At 36.8% G+C, this 20,832-nt stretch overlaps 2 protein-coding genes across 4 annotated transcripts; both read left to right on the top strand.

Annotated features, from left to right (window-relative positions):
- Window positions 1-3,116: 3,116 nt before the first annotated feature.
- On the top strand, window positions 3,117-12,698 carry LOC140783873 (cell number regulator 13-like). 3 transcript variants are annotated; one of them, XR_012108195.1, is made up of 9 exons: window positions 3,248-3,539; window positions 3,636-4,364; window positions 5,215-5,633; window positions 6,909-7,018; window positions 7,763-7,834; window positions 10,159-10,265; window positions 10,860-10,940; window positions 12,142-12,235; window positions 12,407-12,698. XR_012108195.1 is itself a non-coding variant. In XM_073130964.1 (8 exons), exons 2-8 carry the CDS (start codon window positions 3,957-3,959, stop codon window positions 12,457-12,459), a joined length of 1,263 nt encoding a protein of 420 aa, XP_072987065.1. In that variant the 5' UTR covers window positions 3,117-3,539; window positions 3,636-3,956; the 3' UTR covers window positions 12,460-12,698. The 3 variants fall into 3 exon arrangements, 1 of the variants encoding a protein (XP_072987065.1); XM_073130964.1 differs by lacking the exon at window positions 10,860-10,940 and having other exon boundaries at window positions 3,117-3,539; XR_012108196.1 differs by lacking the exon at window positions 10,860-10,940 and having other exon boundaries at window positions 9,711-10,265.
- Window positions 12,699-13,822: 1,124 nt separating this feature from the next.
- Window positions 13,823-16,951, top strand: LOC140783874 (glycerate dehydrogenase-like). The gene is made up of 13 exons (XM_073130965.1): window positions 13,823-14,068; window positions 14,152-14,235; window positions 14,322-14,462; window positions 14,565-14,686; window positions 14,783-14,864; window positions 15,325-15,397; window positions 15,501-15,592; window positions 15,830-15,904; window positions 16,002-16,109; window positions 16,201-16,278; window positions 16,388-16,432; window positions 16,532-16,646; window positions 16,727-16,951. The coding sequence occupies exons 1-13, from the start codon at window positions 13,946-13,948 to the stop codon at window positions 16,747-16,749; spliced, it is 1,161 nt and encodes a 386-aa protein (XP_072987066.1). The 5' UTR covers window positions 13,823-13,945; the 3' UTR covers window positions 16,750-16,951.
- The last annotated feature ends 3,881 nt before the right edge of the window (window positions 16,952-20,832 follow it).

Below are 20,832 nucleotides of genomic sequence, written 5' to 3'. Positions count from 1 at the left end.
TATTTAACACTAGGTTTCTTACCTTTCCAGATTTCATAAGCAGTCATTTTTGTACCTGGTCTTAGATAAACACGATTTATCACATGTACCGCTGTATTGACCATCTCTGCCCAAAACCTTTAAGTAACCTTTTTAGCGTGAAGCATAACCCTAGCCATTTCCCGCACAACTCGGTTCTTTCTTTCCACAATTTCGTTTTATTGTGGAGTTATATGAGCTGAAAATTCATGTTGAATACGAAAAGAATTGTAAAATATGGAAAAATTTTCATTTTCAAATTCTCTACCATGATCAGAACGAATCCTAACTTGGGTAGTAGATTTTTCATTCTGCAATTTTAAGCATAGTGATTTAAAAACTTCAAAGGTTTCAAACTTCTCATGTAGAAAGACAACCCAGGTATATCTGGAGTAATCATCGACCATTAAGAATATATAGCATTTACCTCGAAGACTTTCTATTTTTGTTGGACCCATCAAGTCCGTGAACTAATTGTAGCACACGGTCAGTGGTAGCTGCATTTACCTTCTTGTATAAGATCTGAATTTGTTTTCCAATTTGACATGAACTGCACACTCTTTTTGACATTTAATTCATCTTATGTATTCCTCTTACCACTTCTTGTTTGGACAGAGTAAATAATTGCATGTGATTCACATGTTCAAGATGTTGATGCCAAAGATCTGCAATGTCGAAAGAGGCACTGTTACATTTTAGTTTATGTGACGTTCCAACAACATAGCAATTATCAGATGTTCTAGATCCATAACATATAACATTACCATCATGATCTAGAATAGTACAATTAGTTTTGAATAATTTTACCTTATAATCTTCATCACAAAATTGACTGATGCTCAGAAGATTTGCTTTCAAGCCCTTAACATAAAAAACATTTTTAAGAATAGGAACCCCCGGAGAACTTATCTTTCCTTTACCTATTACCTTGGATGAATTACCATCTCCGAAAGTCACAACTCCCCCTTCATGTTTTTTGAGATTAGAAAATAAGGACTTGTCACCGGACATATGTCTTGAACAGCCACTGTCTAAAATTGATGCCAATTAAAAAATATATGTAATTAAGAACATCAAGCACCAAAGAAAGCTAGAACACTGAATTTATGTGTAAAATCCTTCTCAAAGGGAAAATTCACGGAGCATGAAATTGAATCCACTATGAAAAGAATTGGTACAAAGAAGATCACCACAATAAGTTTCTCAAAGTCACAAGAATGCCATCCACAAGAAACCAATAGCCCTAGCTTCAAATTTCAAAGTTTAAAGAACACTTCCAATAAAGAAACCCAAACTTCTTGAAGCAAGAACACCCTTGTAGATGTAAAGAAGAAAATCCTTGTGCCTTGATCCTAACCAAGAAATCCGCTAGTTGTAAACCCTTGTTGTATATTGAGAGAAAAAAACTTCCTTTTCTCTTATCTTCTTTTTCACTAAATGACATAAGCAAAAGTACCCCCTTAACTAAAATCTAACTTAATCACTTATTAGCTAAGTAAGTCACCTCATGGGGCTAGCCTAAACCAACTTAATTAAGTAAAACCTAACAATCACTAGATATAAAAATAATATTTATTTGCGGTGATTTAGAGGAGAAAGTCTATATGCATTAACCCAAGAATTTGGTCGTTGAAGATAATGAAATTTGGTGTGTAGACTCAAAGAGCTTGTACAATTTGAGGCAAGCTCCCAAGCAGTGATTTATCAAGTTTGATTGGTTTATTTTGTCTATGTATGACTACAATAGATGTACCAATAAGTATTACTGCTATATAAATAGCATGATAGTTTTTATATTATAATATTTTTATTTATCAATGATATATTTATTGTAGAATTGAATATAAAGGAGATATAAAATGAGTTGTTAAAGAGTTTGGGATGAATGATCTGAGTCCAACTAAATAAATTTTTGTTATGAGAATCTATAAGATAGAGCTAAGTGGAATTTGAAAATGCCACAGATAGAGTAGTGTTTCCTAATCTATAAATAGGAAAGATAAAGAACCTAAAGCAAATGGGGGCTAACATAAGGGTAATTTTTATGAATATAAGTGACACCACATCATAGTACAAAATTATAAGTGTAAATTTGGGTAATTTGCACTTAATACATGAATATAGCTATTCTGCACTTAATCAGTGTAATACATAAATTTAGCTAGTGTGCTCCATAAAAAAATAATGTAATATATTGAAGAAAAGATAAAGTCATTTTCTAGTAGAAGAGTGGTAGTATTTATTACTCTATTGAGTCTTCTTAGGCAAAAGTGGCAATACATTTGACCAAAATCCATATTGCAGTAAATCCGCAACAAAACCTTCTCTTCTCTATATCTCAATAGAAAGATAATTTGAACAAAAAATAAAATAAAATAAAAATTACTATATTTAACTTTATATGCAAAGAAAACTCAAAAGTACCTAATCTCTTTTTATTTCTAGTTAAAAAATGTATTGAAGGAAAACTAGAGGATTAAAATATATCCTAAGTGTGTCATGAATAACACATTCCAATGACATCGATAGACAAATGGTTTAAAATATACGTTAGTGTTGAGGACTAAAATTTCGATGAATTAATTAAGTTAAAAATTGAGAATTTATTTTTAAGAATAATATTATGGAGCCTGACCTCCGTTAGCTTCAATAATATTCCTCGAATCTCACTAGAAATGAGATCACTACAGTTACAAGAGCCTCCTCCTGCAATCAGAATATAACTATTAACATCTCAGAAAACCCACTCGCTCCACCTTTTTTATCGTCAGTAAAAAAGAATTATCTTTTAATTCAATCCTCATTGACTTGATTATCATTAAGAGAGTTATGATAATACTCTACTGTCATTATTAACATATTCCTCTACGGATGATAGATAAGAGGGTAAGCAGCCTTAAATGTGATAGATTATGATTCTTCCAAATTCGCCAAAGTTGATAGCGAGAATAAACATTGTTTTATTTCTTTAATCATTATCTTAAATTTCTTTTGCAACTTGCTCGTGTAATTTAGGGTTGTAAAAAATCGCAATAAAGTAAAAGGTATTTCCTCGTTGGCGTGAGATTTAAATAATGATAATTAAACCAAAGTGCAGCGTGTCCAAACTACTTTCTCGCGAAAAGATTAGAACGTGCAGTAGCTTCCATAAGAGGGTATTTTCGTAATTATACGCCGTCAACTCACGGGAGGTACTCTTTCTCACAGTCGCAAGCTGCCCCTCTTAATTGTGCCTTCGTCGTTTCCTATTCCCTCCTACTCCTACCTGTTGAGCTCTCAAACGGGGTGGACGGAGAGTGGAGGAGAAGAAGAGTTGGAAGAAGAGGGCAATGGTGGAAGAGAGTACGTCCAAAAGAGACCCAAAAAGTTAAGCGGCATCTCTTCCATTAGCATTTCCCATTCTAAGGATCTTCCACAGAAATCAAAGCCTTCAAGCGGTCGGAGGATGCAACCAGGGAGAAGAGAGGAAATGGAGAATGGCATCCAGAAATAAAGCATAAAAATGATTTTTTTTTTTCGCGGTTGGTCATCTAAGGAGAAATCTTATTCTACCTGAACATTTTCTTGGATAATTTCCACGGTACGTTTTATATAAAAGTTGTTTTCTTTGATCGCAGGGAGAGTTAGAGGCTTACGAGAGGATAAAGAGCTTCAGCTGGATACCATAAATATTCGATTCTGAATCCTTTTTGTAAATCTTGCGCAAGTGTAATATCAAGTAAAAGAGCCAAATTTAGAGCCCGCATCGAACAAAAGCCATTTCTTTTCTCAATTTCTGGAGGATTTAGAGATGGAATTCCGTGTTAATTTTGGAAAAGGATGGGACGGTGGCTTGGAGAAGAAGCAAAGGTTTGTTGGTTTTTCGTAATTTTCTGCGTCAACCCCGGCCAAGACATAGAATTTGGTGTTACGTTGGTTAGATTGGATTCTTGGGAGCAATGGCTTCTTGGGACCAGCTTGGAGAGCTCTCAAATGTGGCCCAACTGACGGGCCTGGACGCCGTGCGCCTGATCAGTATGATCGTCCGGGCAGCGACTATGGCCAGGATGCACAAAAGGAACTGCCGGCAATTCGCGCAGCACCTCAAGTTGATTGGTAACCTTCTTGAGCAGCTCAAGATCTCAGAGCTCAAGAAGTATCCCGAGACCCGGGAGCCACTGGAGCAGCTCGAGGACGCCCTCCGGCGGTCCTACATTCTCGTCAACAGCTGCCAAGATCGTAGCTACCTGTATCTCTTAGCAATGGGGTGGAACATAGTCTACCAATTCAGGAAGGCTCAAAATGAGATTGACCGGTATCTGAGAATAGTCCCGCTAATTTCTCTCGTGGATAATGCTCGTGTCAGGGTATGAGTATATATAGTTCTTTCTGATTCGTTTGTAAATTACTTAGTTTTGTCATGCATCTGATTGTTATGACCTTCTCTGACTGCTGAGATAAGCAGATGTTGAGATGGATGATGCAACTTGGAAAAATATGGTATCATAGTGATAGGTCTGTTTAGTCGTCAAGAAGCGCCTTAGTTTGGCTGAATTATTGACATTATTTTCTTGATTATGCTCTATTTTTCTGATTTGTAAGATAGTGGTGGTTGTTGGCCTGGTCATCTTGCGCTAGCTGGTTGCTTTTTTGTTGTTTATGTAGTTCAATATGAGGTAATCATGAAGACAATTTTTCTGGTTAGAGGTCCTTTTCATAGGCCATGACCATCTTTTACCTTTTAGCCTAAAACCTTCGCTTAACAGGTTGTCTGCATCTTTTACAGTTTTACCTATCTTCTAGGATAACAGATAGCATGTCTACATGAGCATATATTTTGGTAGTACACAGTAATGAAGAATTCAGCAAACTATTGGAAAGAAGAATCTTATTCTACATTAAACTTTCGACTTCTCTTTGTCCTATGTTTTTCTCATAGTATTGACATGATAAACATGTGATTCACCACTAACCAGTTTTCTTTTGTGCGAATATTTGCGAATCAATTTGAACTTCCTATGCCATTTACTATTTACCATTTACCTGATTCTGGCTCTCCTTTTTTTTTTCTCAAAGAGTTCTTGACAAACTAATCAATATTCAAATGTATGAATGTTAAATATAAAAGTATTTAACTATTTAATGGAATTAACTTTAAATCTATTTCTCTATTAATTCCTTTCTTTTCATTTGCTTTTTCTTGTATCACTTTCTCAGGAAAGATTAGAATACATTTCAGAAGATCAATGTGAATATACTTTAGATGAAGAGGACAAAAAGGTGCAAGATGCATTACTGAATCCAGATCCTTGTAAGAATCAGGCGACAACGGTATTAAAAAAGACTCTTTCCTGTTCTTATCCAAACTTGCCCTTCAATGAAGCCCTTCAAAAAGAAAATGAAAAGCTCAAGAGAGAACTTCAAAGATCTCAAACTGACATGGATATTGGTCAGTGTGAAGTTATTCAACGTTTGCTTGGAGTGACTGAAACTGTGGCTGGCTCTCTACCAGAGAAGACTAAAGTCAAGAATTCCAAGAAAATGGAGTCAGTCAGTTTGGATGACAATGATAATAAAGCATCTTCCTATGATAAAGACTACCATAGCAAGCAAGATTATGTTTATATTGCATCAAGGTCAGTTTTTTTGTATTTTCTTATTTGATTATTAAATGGGATGCATTTACTTTCTTCCAAGCAGCCGAAATTTGTATGCATTTACTTTCTTCCAAGCAGCTGAAATTTGTATTTCTGTAGTATCATATCCTGATGATTGTTTCCCCGAGTGTTTTTGTGATTCCTTCTAAAGAAAAATGTAACTTATCTTACTCTATTTTATTAGTAACATAGTTTGTAGCATAAAAAAGGGAAATGCCATAAGTTGTAGGTGAAGTTGTGATTGATTGAGTCATAGACTATCACAAGCACAAAATCTTGTATTCGGATGCAATTTCAGCACCATAGTCGCATCAGTAGGAGCCTGTGCAGACACATTATCCAGGCCTAAAATAAAATTTAAAGTTTCAAAATGTTTTTTTTGGGGGCAATCAAGTTAGTTGCTGGTGTTAGGGGTCCTTCCATGCTGTTGTGGTGATAGGGGTCCTTGCACACTAATTGAGGTGATTGTGGTATATGCCTCTTGTTTTATCTGAATTAATTTATGTATATTACATATACATACATACATACATATATATATATATATAATTCAGTAATAACAAGTTCACACCTTTTGGATTTATATGATGTCTGAATTGTATTGCCTATTCAAAGTAAAAGAATATGTCTGCCTCTACAGACACTAGTTTCTTTAATTAAATTTTCTGATGTAGATCATGTCCTGGAAGGGAAGTGGATGTTGATATAGATATGCCAATACTGGATGTGCTTTCACGTAGTTGTCTGGCTTCCAAACATAATTTCTTTATTTGTCGTTTTCCTTTGTGGGAATAAGATTTCAATGCTGTCAAATCACACATGTGCAAAAATTGGTTTCCAAGTATCATTTGGATATTGCTAGGGGAAAGATTTATTTGCAATAACATCATCGGGTGTGGTGTATTTACACACATACTTCTTTTTCCGTCTCTGGTGTAGTCATTGTTACTACACATTATACATTTCCCTCCATAGTTTATGCTTTTGTTCATGGTGACAAGATACTATAGCATGTACTATTTTTTTCCAATTGAAGTATAAGGCTTGTGCATTGAGACTGTAGTGCCTTTACATCAAGAACTAATGCATGTCGTTAGCAAGGTACCTTACAATAGGCAATTAAATAGGAAAGCATTTCTTGCAAGAAGCTATTGGTCTATTCATACATATTCAACTTATGTAACTGGAGGATGATCTGTAAATTTGGTCATACTAGATCTAAGGTCTTATGAAGTTCTTACAAATTCAATGCAGGAGCTCATCTCCAGTTTCATCTGGCCATGATCTGATTTCAAATAGAGGTTCACACAGACATGAAGAATGGCATGCAGATTTGCTTGGTTGCTGTTCAGAACCTTATCTATGTATGCCAAATTTCATTACTTGCAATTATTATGTGCTTCCATGAGATGCTGAATAATGAAAATATCGGTGCTTGAGTATAGAAGTGTTTACAGAAAGGGGAATGCAATAGCTGTTAAGGGATACAGTAGTAACAATATGGGGATAGTAGCTACTACTGGTATTCATTTATTTTGTTGTAGATAAGTCCTCGGACACAATTATTAAAACACTGACATATTAAATTGGCTTTGCTCATTGTTTTTTTTCATATGATCTTTTCTAGAGGATTCTTCTAGTACCATGGTGATGATGCTTGATTCACCATATCTCTGCAACTTTTGATGGTAGAGATCCAGTAGACACATTGTTACACTTTAGATCGATGACCATAAATATTTTCATATCCTCGAAGAAAAGGAAATGGCATGGATTCTTGGTTTCAGCCATTTGAGCTCTGCTTTGGTGGTTTCTGTCTAGACCTTTTGTTTGTGTACATAACAAAATCCAGAAAATTTAGAAAAGTGCACAATAAATCACAATAGCAGAAAATTAAGAAGAGTAGCAGAAAAGTAAGGAAATATTAATTGCTCACATAGAAGAGCAGACCATCACCTGAAACAACATAAATTCCAAGGGTATCATGCATGTTTTAGTGGTTGTCATCATTGAATTATTTCGTTCTTGTTTAATTGCCTCAATATCCATTCCTGGGAGGTCTTTCTCTTTTGCATGATGGATCTTTAATATATTTTTATAACTTGCAGGTATGGAGACCTTTTTTTATCCTTGTGGGACATTTGCAAAAATAGCTACAGTTGCCAAAAACAGGCCAATTTGTACGTAAATATTCACAAAAGCAATTTTCTTTTTTATATTTAAATGGAAATTTACATTATGAAATTATCTATGATATCTTTATCTTATTTATTCTCTAGTGAAACCTCCATATGTTGTAATTTGTTACTTTTCCATGAAATTAAAAATAATTCAAGGTTTTTTATGGCTATATCTTTGTCTCTTGCTGTTTATATTTCTGTCAGCATGCATATGTGTATATGTGTGCCTAATTGCCTACCTTCCTTGCATACATAAGCCCTCACTTTCTTTTACTAATCTAATCTTAGGGTGTCTTAGTGCATGAGACTCCTGCCACCGGAGCATTTTAGGATTTATGCAGTGTTACCTTTTGGTGTTAGTGAGGTTGATTCTTTAACTCAAAACCTATCTCACAAGGTGCATGGGGCAAGCCTTGACATACCAGGTGAAGACATTGCCTACAATATTACCTTAACAAGATGAATTTGTGCTAAAAAAGCAAAAAGAACTGATTCAAAAGATCATTCCTAATCTTGAAGAATGATAAATTTTCTGAAAGTCTTAATGATCAACGGAAATCAGTTCCATTACAACTCAGGCCTTTTATCTATTGCAAGTTACTCCCTTCAAGATTTGTTGATTTAGTTCAATAAGTCAATCCTGACACCATAACCAAGGATCCTTCCATTGAAATGACCCTCATCAGTCTAAAAAACTCGGGACCTGAATTTGACACATCATGATCATATCTTGTTGAGTTGAACAATGTTTTGTACCTAACTACCTAAATTGTTTATTGCTTCCAAATTAAAGTCTCTTCTAAGATTTGTTTCCGATACTATGCTTGTCCATATTTCCCTGCCTCATTTAGTTCAGGAAATTTGTCCTCTTGACTTGTGGTGCACTTGATTCTTGTTACTGAATCTGAGAATCTTTTTTGCAGAACTTAGTCATCAACCCTACCATAATTCTAGTTACTGGCAGTCATCATTCAGTCCATGTCTTTCCCCAATTATGTGATCTTCAGCATGACTGAAAGTTGAGTTGGTTTCTTCTAGAAGGATAGAGAAAATGTTTTGGAACAATCTAGCAAGTAGCAACACTGTCAACCCTCTGGAAAATTGTCAAAAATCAGAATACGACCTTTATAAAAATTAGGAAAAAAGTGGTGCTCATTCCATAGTTCAATAATCCTTGTTGGTATGTAAAGTTACCCATCATAGTAATTGCAGTTTTAGCTCATGAAATCAACCAGAAATACTACCTTAGTTTCTCTTGACATGGAGAGGCTTGAACTAAGGAGAAACAGAATATCTTTTGACATAGGTAAGTCTCTCGGTTTTGGATCCACAATTTAGTCATAGAACCAAATAGAAGATCTGAAAGAACAAACTTTCAAAAATAAAATAGGTAAAAGATGAGCGTTCGACATTCAGCTTCACTGGCATTCACAATTTAGGGAATCTCTATAATTAGCAATGCTTGTGCTTATTACATGTTGATTTTCTGTGATGATTATGATGGTACACATCTACAACTATCAGTGCATATTGCAGATTTCTCCATTGAGAAAACAAAATTGATCTTTGTTGGCATCCAATATTCTATAGTCCTGTTTTTCTGAACAATTTTAACACTGTATTTCTTCCAATTGATCTGTAGTATGTACATTCATAAGACTGCATTCACCAGGTCATTTGTAATTGCCCTTGGAAAGTTTAAACTTGCTACCAATCATTTCATTTCATTTGAATCATGATGCTGATATGGAAAGTTTTATAACTTTAATAGGCTGGCAGTTATAATGCCACTGACAACCATTTTAATGCTATTAAAACTATATCTACTAGTAATAAATGGGCGAAACCTGTGACTTTGTTATACTTTTGCATGCAGTATACAGAAGTCCATGCTAGAGACTTCTACTACGAGCCAGATCAAGATCACCTTACCTAGATGACAAGGTTGCTCAACATTTATTCTAACACTATATCTACTAGTAATCAATGGGCAAAAGTACAACCTGACTTCAAAAAGAAGTTGAGAATCTTGGATATAAAACTTAGTTTGAAGATACAGAATGCTATGATATCAGTTATTGAGAAGTCATCGTAATTATGTCAAATAAATACGAAAACAAAAATGAGCATAAAGAATGTAAATATCAATATTTGTTTAACCAATAGCAAATTCAGGAAGGACCACAATTAAAATGCCTAGAGTTTGAGGTCTCCTATTGCAACTCCAGAAGTTATTGAAATTTGATGCTGTAGGGCCTGCCATGCTTATATCCTTGTGATCCTAGAAGCAATTATTTATACTAAAATGGAACAACATTCAACAGCTTCTGCAGAAGCCTGCAATGACCTGATGGCCTATTCGCTAATTTTATCATGTTGTTGCTACACCTGCTGTGTAAGGAGAAAGCTTCGTAAGTTGCTGAACATCACAGTAAGTATGCTTTGGTTCATTTTGTGCAATTGCTAGTTATCTTAATTGAATCATGTGTCCAAATGCTTGAACTTGCAGCTTCCTGTGATTTGTTACCGCTTTTTCAGTGTTCTTACTTTTGCTCCTTTCTGCAATAAGTTCCATTTATCAAAACACCATACTGATATCTTCATGATTAACTTAATCATGCTGATGGTACATTCATGATTTCTTGAAAATTTTAAATGCTTCTTAGCTAAACATTGTCTCGTACTTTAAGGTACTCATAAATTGGCTGTGGCAACCTTAAAGTATATTCTTGGCAAAAAATGAAATAATGTAATATTTGGCTTTTCCTTTTGGATTTCCTCTTGACAGAAATAGTTTTCTATATATAAGGTGGACATACGAAGTAAATCACATGAAATGGGCATTTGTTTCTCTTCGATGAACAGTGAATTTTCTCATAAGGGAACTTTATGTTAGGAAAATTTTGATGTGAGCACAAAATAATCTGTATTCTGTTACATTTCAGACCAGTTTGCAAAATTCTATTATTCTTGCATAGGACTAAAAGGGCCAGTCTGACAAAAACTCTAAAATTGTTGCTCTCAGTACTTGAGCCGCATTCCTTCACCAGGGAAGCATGCAAAGCAACTTGTATTCAATTGAGCACACATTGTATACACAAGTCAGGTGAGAAGTTGAAATCAGTTTGAGAGCGTCTCATTTATAAAACAAGCTGAGAAGTTGATCTTGAGCATTTCTAGTTTATTTAACAAGCGAGCTTGAGTTGAGCTTGAGCAGTGTAGGAGACAAGCCTATTTGGCAACCCTAATCACATTAGGTCTTACTTTATTAGAATGTAAAAGATAAAACTACCTTTCTCCAATAGCTTGTGCTTTTGGAGTAGTCGGTAAGTTAACGTAGTATCAGTCAACGATAGCCGTGCCACAGGCACGGAGGCACGGCACGACACGACACGTGCCGCGGCACTTGTTGGCTGTGCCATAAGAGAATGAGAGAAAGAGGTAAGGAATATTCACCTTTGCCATTGTAGACGCCGTCGCCAATCGCCGCCCGCCGATTGCCGCTCGCTTCGTGCCCTAACCCCCGAGAGAGAGAGAGAGAGAGAGAGAGAGAGAGAGAGAGAAAGTTTAAGTTGCGGGTTCGAAGAGAGGTTTAGTTGCGGGTTCGGATCCGAATCGGGTTCGGATCCGAATCCGTACCCGCAACTTAAACTTTAAACCCTCTCTCTCTCTCTCTCTCTCTCTCTCTCTCTCTGTCTCGATCCATCTTCTCTCGGGGGCTAGGGCACGAAGCGGGCGGTGGCGGCGGCGGCAAGCAACGAGGTGATGGTGAGCGGCGATGCGTTAGGAGGAGTGCCGTGCGACACCCTCGTGCCATGTGCCGGTACGCCGCAGGCACGGCAAGTGCCAATCGGCACGCCCCGTGCCGGTCGGCACGGCCATCCTTGGTATCAGTATGGACTCTTAACTTCATATATTGCCAAGCCTACCTAATCAATTAAATAAATAAAAATGCTCAACTGTTTACGTCAAGTCCACTTCTTTGGTTCATCAAAATGCTTGAAGTCTAGAAATGGGGGGATTGTTATAATGTAAAAGATAAAAACCACCATTATCTAACATGTTAAATTTTTATAGTAGTTGGTCAGTTAAGAGCTATATTTGTGAAGTCATAAACATGTATTTCTTAAACTGGAAAATAAGTTCGAATTTAAGCAAATTTTGTCTTTTTAGGTGTATATGAGACAGATGCTTTTCTGAGGTAACCCATAATACCATATTATACAACTTATAGGTTTATTACTATGCTTTTAGAAGAGCAGATTTTTCTTGGTCCATTATGCTGACTTATTGCTAACTGCTTGCAGGGAGGTTTATGTGATGATTTTCTCTCACATCTGATGTGTTGCTGCTGTGCCCTTGTTCAAGAAACACGTGAACTGGAGATTCGTGGGGTTTATGGTACTATTTCACTTATAAACGAAACTAGCATGCAAATCTTTTTTCCTTTTATCCCTTTCTTTTTACCACTCTTTTTAGGTTTATGGGATTTGATGTCAAATCCCAGTTAGATACCAGCTAACTGGCCTGCAAAATGGTGAAGTTTGACATCCTATTGCAATATTCATGCAGGCACACCGAAGACAAAAACAAGCCCCCCGCCTTCTCAACGAATGGAAACTTAGCATGCAAATATAATTGTACAGCTTCATTTGTGAAGTTTTGTATGCATTAATCTCGTCACAAGTAACCCAGCTGCGCCAAGGATACTAAAGTACAAACTCTCTACATTACTTGTCTTGTGCTCTTCTAGGTTATTTCTTGGCCCAGGCTGTGTGTCATAGATATGCTATAAGTGAATGATATTGTTATTGTAGTAGACACTCTTATTCGTTTACTATGAATGAAGCTGTATGCTTGCTCACTCGCTTCATGTTGCATTATGTTCTGAAATCAAATGAATTAATTTTCCAATGTAGCTAGCAATTTTGGAGTTATTTCTAAATGAAATGCTTCCAGACACTGATGCACGGCCTTTGGTCTATATAATGTCAAACAAGTTTCTTGACAGAGGAGGAGTTGTTTTCTGCTACTATAGTTTGACTGTGGCATATATTTGGTTATGAGGGATGATTGTTGGCATTCGATACTCACCTCAGTGAATTTAGATCAAGCTATGATATAATAATCGCAGGAGATATTTTAAAGCTTTAGTTTAAGAGTCAATATTAAACAAGGATCTACTATTGACTGTTCACAGAGGACACTGTTATTTAGGTAAATGGAGAAAAGGTATTTGTGCAGATGGACCCAATTAACTTGGAAAACATCTCTACATTCTGTTTTCTCGTTATATTTACAGATCATCGTGTAATTTGGATCTTGCCAATTTCACAAAAGTTATATAGAGCTTTTTCAATGTTACATTAATTTTGGGGTTAATTATATTTTAACTCCTTGAATTTTTTAAATTGTATAAAAATTAACAAACTATGGGTAAAGATGCCCGCCCTTATTTCTCTTTCCTTCTCTTGTTTTAGACGTGAAATTTGAAGGAATTAGAGAAATTGTCATAACATCATTAAATATAAAAGGAAGACAGGGTATTGTAATTAACCCTTTAACCCTTAATATTCTTATTGCTGCATAAGCTAACAGTACTGAGAGCTGATGAAGTTCAAACAAACAAAGTCAAATCCCGCCAAAAATACGAATCTTCCATCCTTATCCTTCCCCTTTCCTGTTTCGCCTTAGCTAATCCACAAGAAGGACAGGGGTAATCTAGACTTATCCCATCCCTTACCTTATCCTTTCCCCTTCCTACTGAATGGGAGGTCCCCCAACTCCCAACTACAAAGTTGGGGGGTGGGGTTTCTTTATCGAATTTTTCTACGTGTTCAAAATAGATCATGAGGAGGGCTAATTTGGTCAAATACTCTTATCTTTATCCATCAACTGCCATGTACGTTCCCTATTCTCTTCTACCTGACTCATTACACACCATGCAACTAATTTCTCTTGAGAAAAAGAGAAAGAAAAATAAGACAAATTTCTACTCTTACAGATAAAACCCATTAATTTGATAGCCTCATATAGATGTATGTATACTAAGCTCCTCCGCTTCTCCACGCACTCTTCACAAGCAATTCATCTTCACTTCCTGAGTCTACGATGGCAAAGCCCATTTCGATTGAGGTATGGAATCCCAGTGGCAAGTACAGAGTCGTCAGCACCAAACCCATGCCTGGAACCCGTTGGATTCGTCTCATGACCGACCAAGATTGCCGCGTTGAGGTAAATTCTTTTTCTGCTCTACTAATTCCTTCTTGGGTCTCGCTGCAATCTCCTAACGATATGCTTGCTCTTCCTGTCTTTAGATATGCACTGAGAAGAAGACCATACTGTCTGTTGAGGATATCCTTGCACTTATTGGTGATAAATGTGATGGAGTTATTGGGCAGGCAAGTAGAGCAAACATTTATTTGAACTGTACTCTAATTTTTAGCGTCTGGGTATTGCTTGTTTTATTGTCTGAGTGATCCCACAGTTGACAGAGGATTGGGGAGAGGTGCTGTTCTCTGCTCTGAGGAAAGCAGGTGGGACTGCTTTTAGTAACATGGCAGTTGGTTATAACAATGTGGATATGGATGCTGCTACTAAGTATGGAATTGCAGTTGGCAACACCCCAGTGAGTCCTTCTGCTTTACTTCTTTAAGATAGTAATTTTGATGCTAGTTTTTCTGAAATCAATAAAAAGTTGCTGAATTTGGCTTTGTATGTTCCTTTTTAGGGAGTTCTTACAGAAACAACTGCAGAGTTAGCCGCTTCACTTTCCCTAGCTGCATCCAGAAGAATAGTTGAAGCAGATGAATTCATGAGAACAGGCCTTTATGATGGATGGCTTCCTCATCTGTATTGCCTTTAAACATTTATAGCCTTGTGGTGATTTGTCCAGGGTGAAAAATATTGTAAATGAATCATCTTATACTTGTTTCATGATCTTGGTAGATTTGTTGGAAATCTGCTGAAGGGTCAGACTGTCGGAGTGATTGGAGCTGGTCGTATAGGATCAGCATATGCCAGAATGATGGTAATATATCCTCTCTCAATGGCGGATCATGCTTGACATCTACTTATATTGTAAAGCTTAATCATGTCAGGAGATGTTAAAAGATTAGTAACAGAAGGTTCAATCAATAATTATATAGGGTAACTGATAGAAGAGGAGATTGGTGGAATTACTTCCAAATGAAGTTGTGACAATTGATTTACTTAAAATGGTAATGAAATTGCTTACTCTTGATCAACATAGAAAGAGTCTTACACTGCTAAATAAAGTGTTTGAGGGGTCATGTAAATTTTTAAGGAAGAAACAAAATTAGTTTCCCTTAACAAGCACTAACATTAATTTCATTAGTTCATGTTTGCCGCTAGAAGCAATCACTCCAAAAGCTAACCTGAGCACTAGATGAAGAAGAGTATTCATGATGCAAAATGTTGGTTTCCTTTCTTGCATGTGATATTTTACCATTTAATGTTTCCTTTGGCAGATTGAGGGCTTCAAGATGAACCTCATATACTATGATCTGTATCAGGCCACAAGATTGGAGAAATTTGTCACAGGCATACTGTTATAGTCTTTTCTTTCATCATATGATCTATCTGTTTCTCCACAATATATAATGTAAGGATGTTTATATTATTGACATGTCTTCTTCCCCTGCAGCATATGGGCAGTTTCTGAAAGAAAATGGTGAGCAGCCTGTTACATGGAAAAGAGCTGCTACCATGGAGGATGTACTTAGAGAGGCTGATGTGGTCAGACTTTTATTTTTCAACACCACTGGCACTTTTTAGACTCAGAATATTACTTATGATTGTTTTTGCCTCCTCCTCTTGATTATGTGGTAATACTTTTGAAGGTTTCATGAGTTACACAAATTGAACTAATATGATAAATTTTACAAGGTTCTATGCTTAAGAACTGTAGCTATAAAATTTGGTATATATATACTTCTTTTCCCTTTAATAGAATACAACATTCACTCTTTGCAGATAAGTCTGCATCCAGTATTGGATAAAACTACATATCATCTTATAAACAAGGAGAGACTAGCCATCATGAAGAAGGTGAAACTTCCTTCTCAAGAACTAGTCAACTGATGCTGCTAGTAGTTTGTTTTCTTGCACTTCACAATTTTAGGGCAATAAATGGGCTATACTGCAGGAAGCAATACTTGTGAATGCAAGCCGAGGACCAGTAATTGATGAAGCTGCCTTAGTTGAACACCTGAAAGTGAATCCAATGTTCCGAGTTGGGCTTGATGTCTTTGAGGTATTGAAAGGATGGAAACCTCACATCCATTATCCTATTGAAGTATCAAATCATTGTTCATAATATACTAAGAGCTCTTGAAGTTTAACAGGACGAACCTTTCATGAAACCTGGATTAGCTGACATGAAAAATGCAATTGTGGTGCCACACATTGCATCTGCCTCCAAGGTACACTTCTTTAGATAGAAAAGTACAACTTTAAGAACATTGTGCAAATTACATTCTGTCTAAATACTTTTTCTAAATTCATGTGTGATCAATTTATTTGTTATTTTAGTGGACACGAGAAGGGATGGCAACGCTTGCCGCTTTGAATGTCTTGGTACGTACAATATGGTTAACAAGTGTATTTCTATGATTGTTCTTGGTTTTTTTTTCTGTTACAGAGATTCACAAGTTTCTCTTCTTTGGCCACGAGCAGGGTAAGATTAAAGGATATCCAGCGTGGGCTGACACCAATCGGGTCGAACCTTTCTTGGATGAGAAGGCTCCACCTCCAACTGCTTGTCCGAGCATTGTGAATGCAAAACAACTTGGTACTACCAACCTCCTTTTATCTTAAATGTGTTTTGCTTTCATTTCTGGGCATATTGTTTACCTTCTACTTTTGTTGTAGGGTTAACTGCTTCAAAGCTTTAAGGATCTTGATGGCCAGCATCTTGAGATAATAAGTGTAATACATGATATGATATGGCTGTATAGAGTACATTCTCCTTTAAGTCTAGCATATTAATTGCTAATGATGTATATCGAATAGTGTATTATCTATATTACTCAACTGCAGATTTAAACTTGCAACTTACTCAGATAAAAATGGCAAATGTTTCTTCCTTCTACAGTATATTGGCATGAATATTATGTGCGTACTCCAGTTTTATGTGATAATGACAATATGTTAAAGATCTTTAACGAGACTACAGAGCGTTGTTGGAAGATTATCCTCATTTGCCTGATCTAGAACTAAGATTTTTGTGTTCACCTGATGCTTGTCAGAATTCAGTGAATTTTCTAGGATAAGTACAATGCAAAATACAGATGAATAGGCTTAGTATGGATATAAATGATGGTGTGACTTTTCTTGAAAACTAATCTTGCTTTGTACTTGGGTTCCAAGCTATTCTTATATATCTTGATTATGTGGATCTATTTGTTTTTGAGTGCTATCTTACCATTAGGCAGCTTCACAAAGGCAAATGTGTGATTTTTATGCAAGAATTTTATCTCTCCTTGCAAAGTTTGAAATCACTTATATTTCTCCCTTTTTTTTTATGCTTTTTGATGGTATTGTGTGATGCCTTATCGAAATTTTGGTTTAAACCGATATTCCAAGGATGTCCAAAGGCATAAGCAACATTGCAATAATTAGGCAAAACTCGAGCTTATCAGTTGCTGAATAAGCTTGATAGATAAGGATAAGAGATAGACTCTCTTGGTCTTATCTCTAGCTTAATAAATATCTAGAGAAAGTATTTAGAGTTTTGTTCTTTTCATTAGCCTTCTAAATATCTTAGAGAAAGTAATTTTTTAGTAGCTAAGTTTCTTTTGGCCTATATAAAGGCTTATAACTTGCTTAATAGGGATCTAAAGTTTAGTGAATGAAACCAAAGAAAACTTGTATTCTCTAAGTTATTAAAGTTTCTTTCTGTATTCTTACTTCTGCACCATCTTTTCTTAGGAACTTATTTCATCTTGTGAAGAAGGTGAAGTATTGCAGACTAACAAAACGATAAAAAAAAGTTAAACTAACAAATAGATAAAAAGAGTTAAGTCGTGACAATTGGCTCCTCCTCATCTATAAGAACATAATGTGAAATGTGATATCTGGAGGGAGGCATGAGGTTTTGTTATCTCATACTAAGCAGATTGTTCTTCCTGTTTCAACATGCTCATCATTACCTACAAGCCTTATCTGCACCTGTGTCATTTTGGCCATTATCCTCTTGCACTCCCTCCCCTGCTATCATCACAAACCATAGGTGGAGGGAATGGATCTAGATTAATTGGAGTGAATAATTCGAAGGCTTTAACATCTTGTCTTCAAAAGATTACATCTATACTTTTGATCGCATTCTTATCCTTTAGATTCCATAACATGTATCCAAATTCTTCATGACCTTAAACCAAGAAAATAATTCTTTAGAAGACCTCATTAATCTTGGACCTCTCTTCTCTTGGTAATATGAGTAAATACATTACATCCAAATATTTTCAAATAATTATATGATACACTTTTCGCTACTTATATTTTTCTGGTACATCACCATCTAAAGGAGTAGACAGAGAGGTTGATTACATCTAGTAGACTTTTGTATAGGAAATTTGTGTACTAAAATCCTATTTGGCTGTATTTATGATGTCATCCAACTAGCTCACATAAATAGGATGTATTTATGATGCCATCCAACTAGCTCACATACCAAATTGATGAGATGTGACAAGTGATAGAGGCTAGCCATACAATGTACACAGAACAAGATATGGACATAAGAAAATTATGAAATTTTTTGTGGTGGTAGCCTCACACGAGTTATATATTTAATAATTTTAGTTTTACATAAATTGAAGATCCAAATGAAAAGATAAAACCAAAATAGTGAACATAAGTCAGAATCGATAAATATCCGATGTTGTGATAGTCGTCGAAAGTGTGGCGGACGGCTAAGTATGATGATGGACAGTCGTAGAGTAGGGTGGCTCGTGGAGGAAGATAGTGGCTAGAGTTTGGAAGCTTGGAAAGGTTCTACGATTACAATCTATTCCTAGAAAGATACGGACGATCTAATAGCTAAGGTAAAAGATAAAGATGAGATAATAAAAATAACTTAATTTTTCTTCCATGATTATTATCAATACATGACCACTCCTATTTATAGGAGTAGAAATCCTAGCAAATCGGATCCACATGCGAATTATTTAATTTATTTAAAATTTAAAATAATAAGATAAAGCTAACTAAATTACTTGACTTGACTTAACTTAACCGACTCAACTGACTCAACAACCGTGGTCGAATCATAACAATCCACCACGCTTTTGATACCTTGTCCTCAAGGTGTCTAATACGTGAGCTGGATCTTCCAATTTACGTCATGCTCGTAGGCCACGGGTTTGGCTCAATCAGCTAATGTAGGTCCACCGGGTCGTTCCACTAGTCTTCCTCGGCCCTAAGTCATACTCATAGGTTCCCAATTGATTCATGCAAGGTGATCGAGCTAGATTGCAAAATTCAGCAGCCTTGAGATATGTGTACTTCATCTCTTTTATTCCCTAGCCAAAAACTTAATCCTAGGACTGATATTATATTTCGGCCTAGGGACACCACTGTGGGCTGCATGGGTGTCGGTGGTGGCTGGGCAATGTTACTGGCTAGTGGCAGTCAGCATCCAGCAGGTCCTTTCGGTAGCGATGAGCGGCGATGGAAGTTGAAAATTAAGCTCGAGCTAGGGTTGCAATAGTGGCGGCCATGGCACATCATCAACCGGTCCCGTGGCCCCTAGTTGTTATGGTTGATGGCTATAGTCCCACTATCATGGAGCCAAGGTGGCGGCGAGGCATGCGGAAGCCACCCTAATATGGCCTCTCTCGGGCAATAATGCCGCGAGTGTGGCCGTCAAGTTTGACCATATGATGCTCTCCAGCACTATAGTGGCCACCATTGGATGCCAGTTATCCCTAGGAGGCCAACCGAGGTTGTCAATGGTTGTTGGAATGCCAGACCCATGGCTATGCAACTTGGGTTCGCTAAAGTGAAGAGCATTGTCAATGGTGCTCTTCTGGTCATCTATTGTGGCTGCTATCATCTTGGATTAGTTGCGGGGGTCCTATGGAAGAGACTGAATGTGGCCTTTTGGGCTGAGAGTGCTTAGATTGCCTATGGAAGCATAGGTTTTCGAGCCCTACCTTCCGCCATAGCTAGGGAAGATGGTGTCGGGGCTATCGCTGGGGGCTTCTCCTGTGTGGAAGAGGCAACTAGGATGGTCTACGGTGGTGGAGGGACCTCCACCGCAACCAGAGGAGGGGTCAAGGTCGCGATTTCACATGGTTGGTTCCCTTTCTCACGGCTTGGGTATGCCTCGTTGTGGGGGCCTAGTTCAAGCATGGCTGGCGGCGCTAGCTGCATAAGTAGGTGGGAGCGAGCTTGGATAGTTGTCGTCAAGGCTCGGAGAGCCTTCTTGATACTTTTGGAGCCCTCCTTCGATGATTCTCTCAACGAGTCCACAGAGTCTATCAATATCTTTGCCCATACTAGTGGCTCATCGCTAGCAACTGCTAATGGTGGTGGTGGCACTAGAGACACCCCCACAGAAATAGAGATGAGTTCCTAATCCTTCATGGTTGCTCGTTCATCTTCTTCAATCTCGTGCTAACCATCGATTGAGAAATATTGGCTTTGATACCAATGTTATGAAGCAGATTTTGACCAATTTTGACGTAAGAAAATTATAAATTTTTTTGTGGTGATAGGCTCACGAGTTACGGATCTAATAATTTTAATTTTATCTAAATCGAAAGTCAAGATGAAAAGATAAAAATAAAAAAGTGAACATAGGTCATCGGAGTGTGGCAGACGATCAAGGGTGGTGGTGGACAGCCGTAGAATAGGGTGACTAATGGAGAAAGATGGTGGCTAGGGTTTGAAAGCTTGGAAAAGTTCTATAGTTACGATGTACTCCTAGAAAGATAAGAACAATCTAACAGTTATAGTAAAAGATAAAGATGAGA

This window comes from Typha latifolia, chromosome 3 (genome assembly GCF_019914945.1).
Source record: "Typha latifolia isolate L0001 chromosome 3, TyphaL0001v2, whole genome shotgun sequence".
In the NCBI taxonomy this organism is placed as follows: domain Eukaryota; kingdom Viridiplantae; phylum Streptophyta; class Magnoliopsida; order Poales; family Typhaceae; genus Typha; species Typha latifolia.
This window is presented reverse-complemented; position numbering and strand designations above follow the sequence as displayed.

Excerpts from the sequence above, each read along its gene's own strand:
- LOC140783873 (XM_073130964.1), top strand. The coding sequence starts at position 3,957 with ATGGCTTCTTGGGACCAGCTTGGAGAGCTCTCAAATGTGGCCCAACTG. Across the intron at positions 7,019-7,762 it reads CTGTTCAGAACCTTATCTAT|GTATGGAGACCTTTTTTTAT; the intron begins GTATGCCAAATT and ends TATAACTTGCAG. Across the intron at positions 7,835-10,158 it reads TGCCAAAAACAGGCCAATTT|CTTCTGCAGAAGCCTGCAAT; the intron begins GTACGTAAATAT and ends AACATTCAACAG.
- LOC140783874 (XM_073130965.1), top strand. The coding sequence starts at position 13,946 with ATGGCAAAGCCCATTTCGATTGAGGTATGGAATCCCAGTGGCAAGTAC. Across the intron at positions 14,463-14,564 it reads TTGCAGTTGGCAACACCCCA|GGAGTTCTTACAGAAACAAC; the intron begins GTGAGTCCTTCT and ends GTTCCTTTTTAG. Across the intron at positions 15,398-15,500 it reads ATTGGAGAAATTTGTCACAG|CATATGGGCAGTTTCTGAAA; the intron begins GCATACTGTTAT and ends CTTCCCCTGCAG.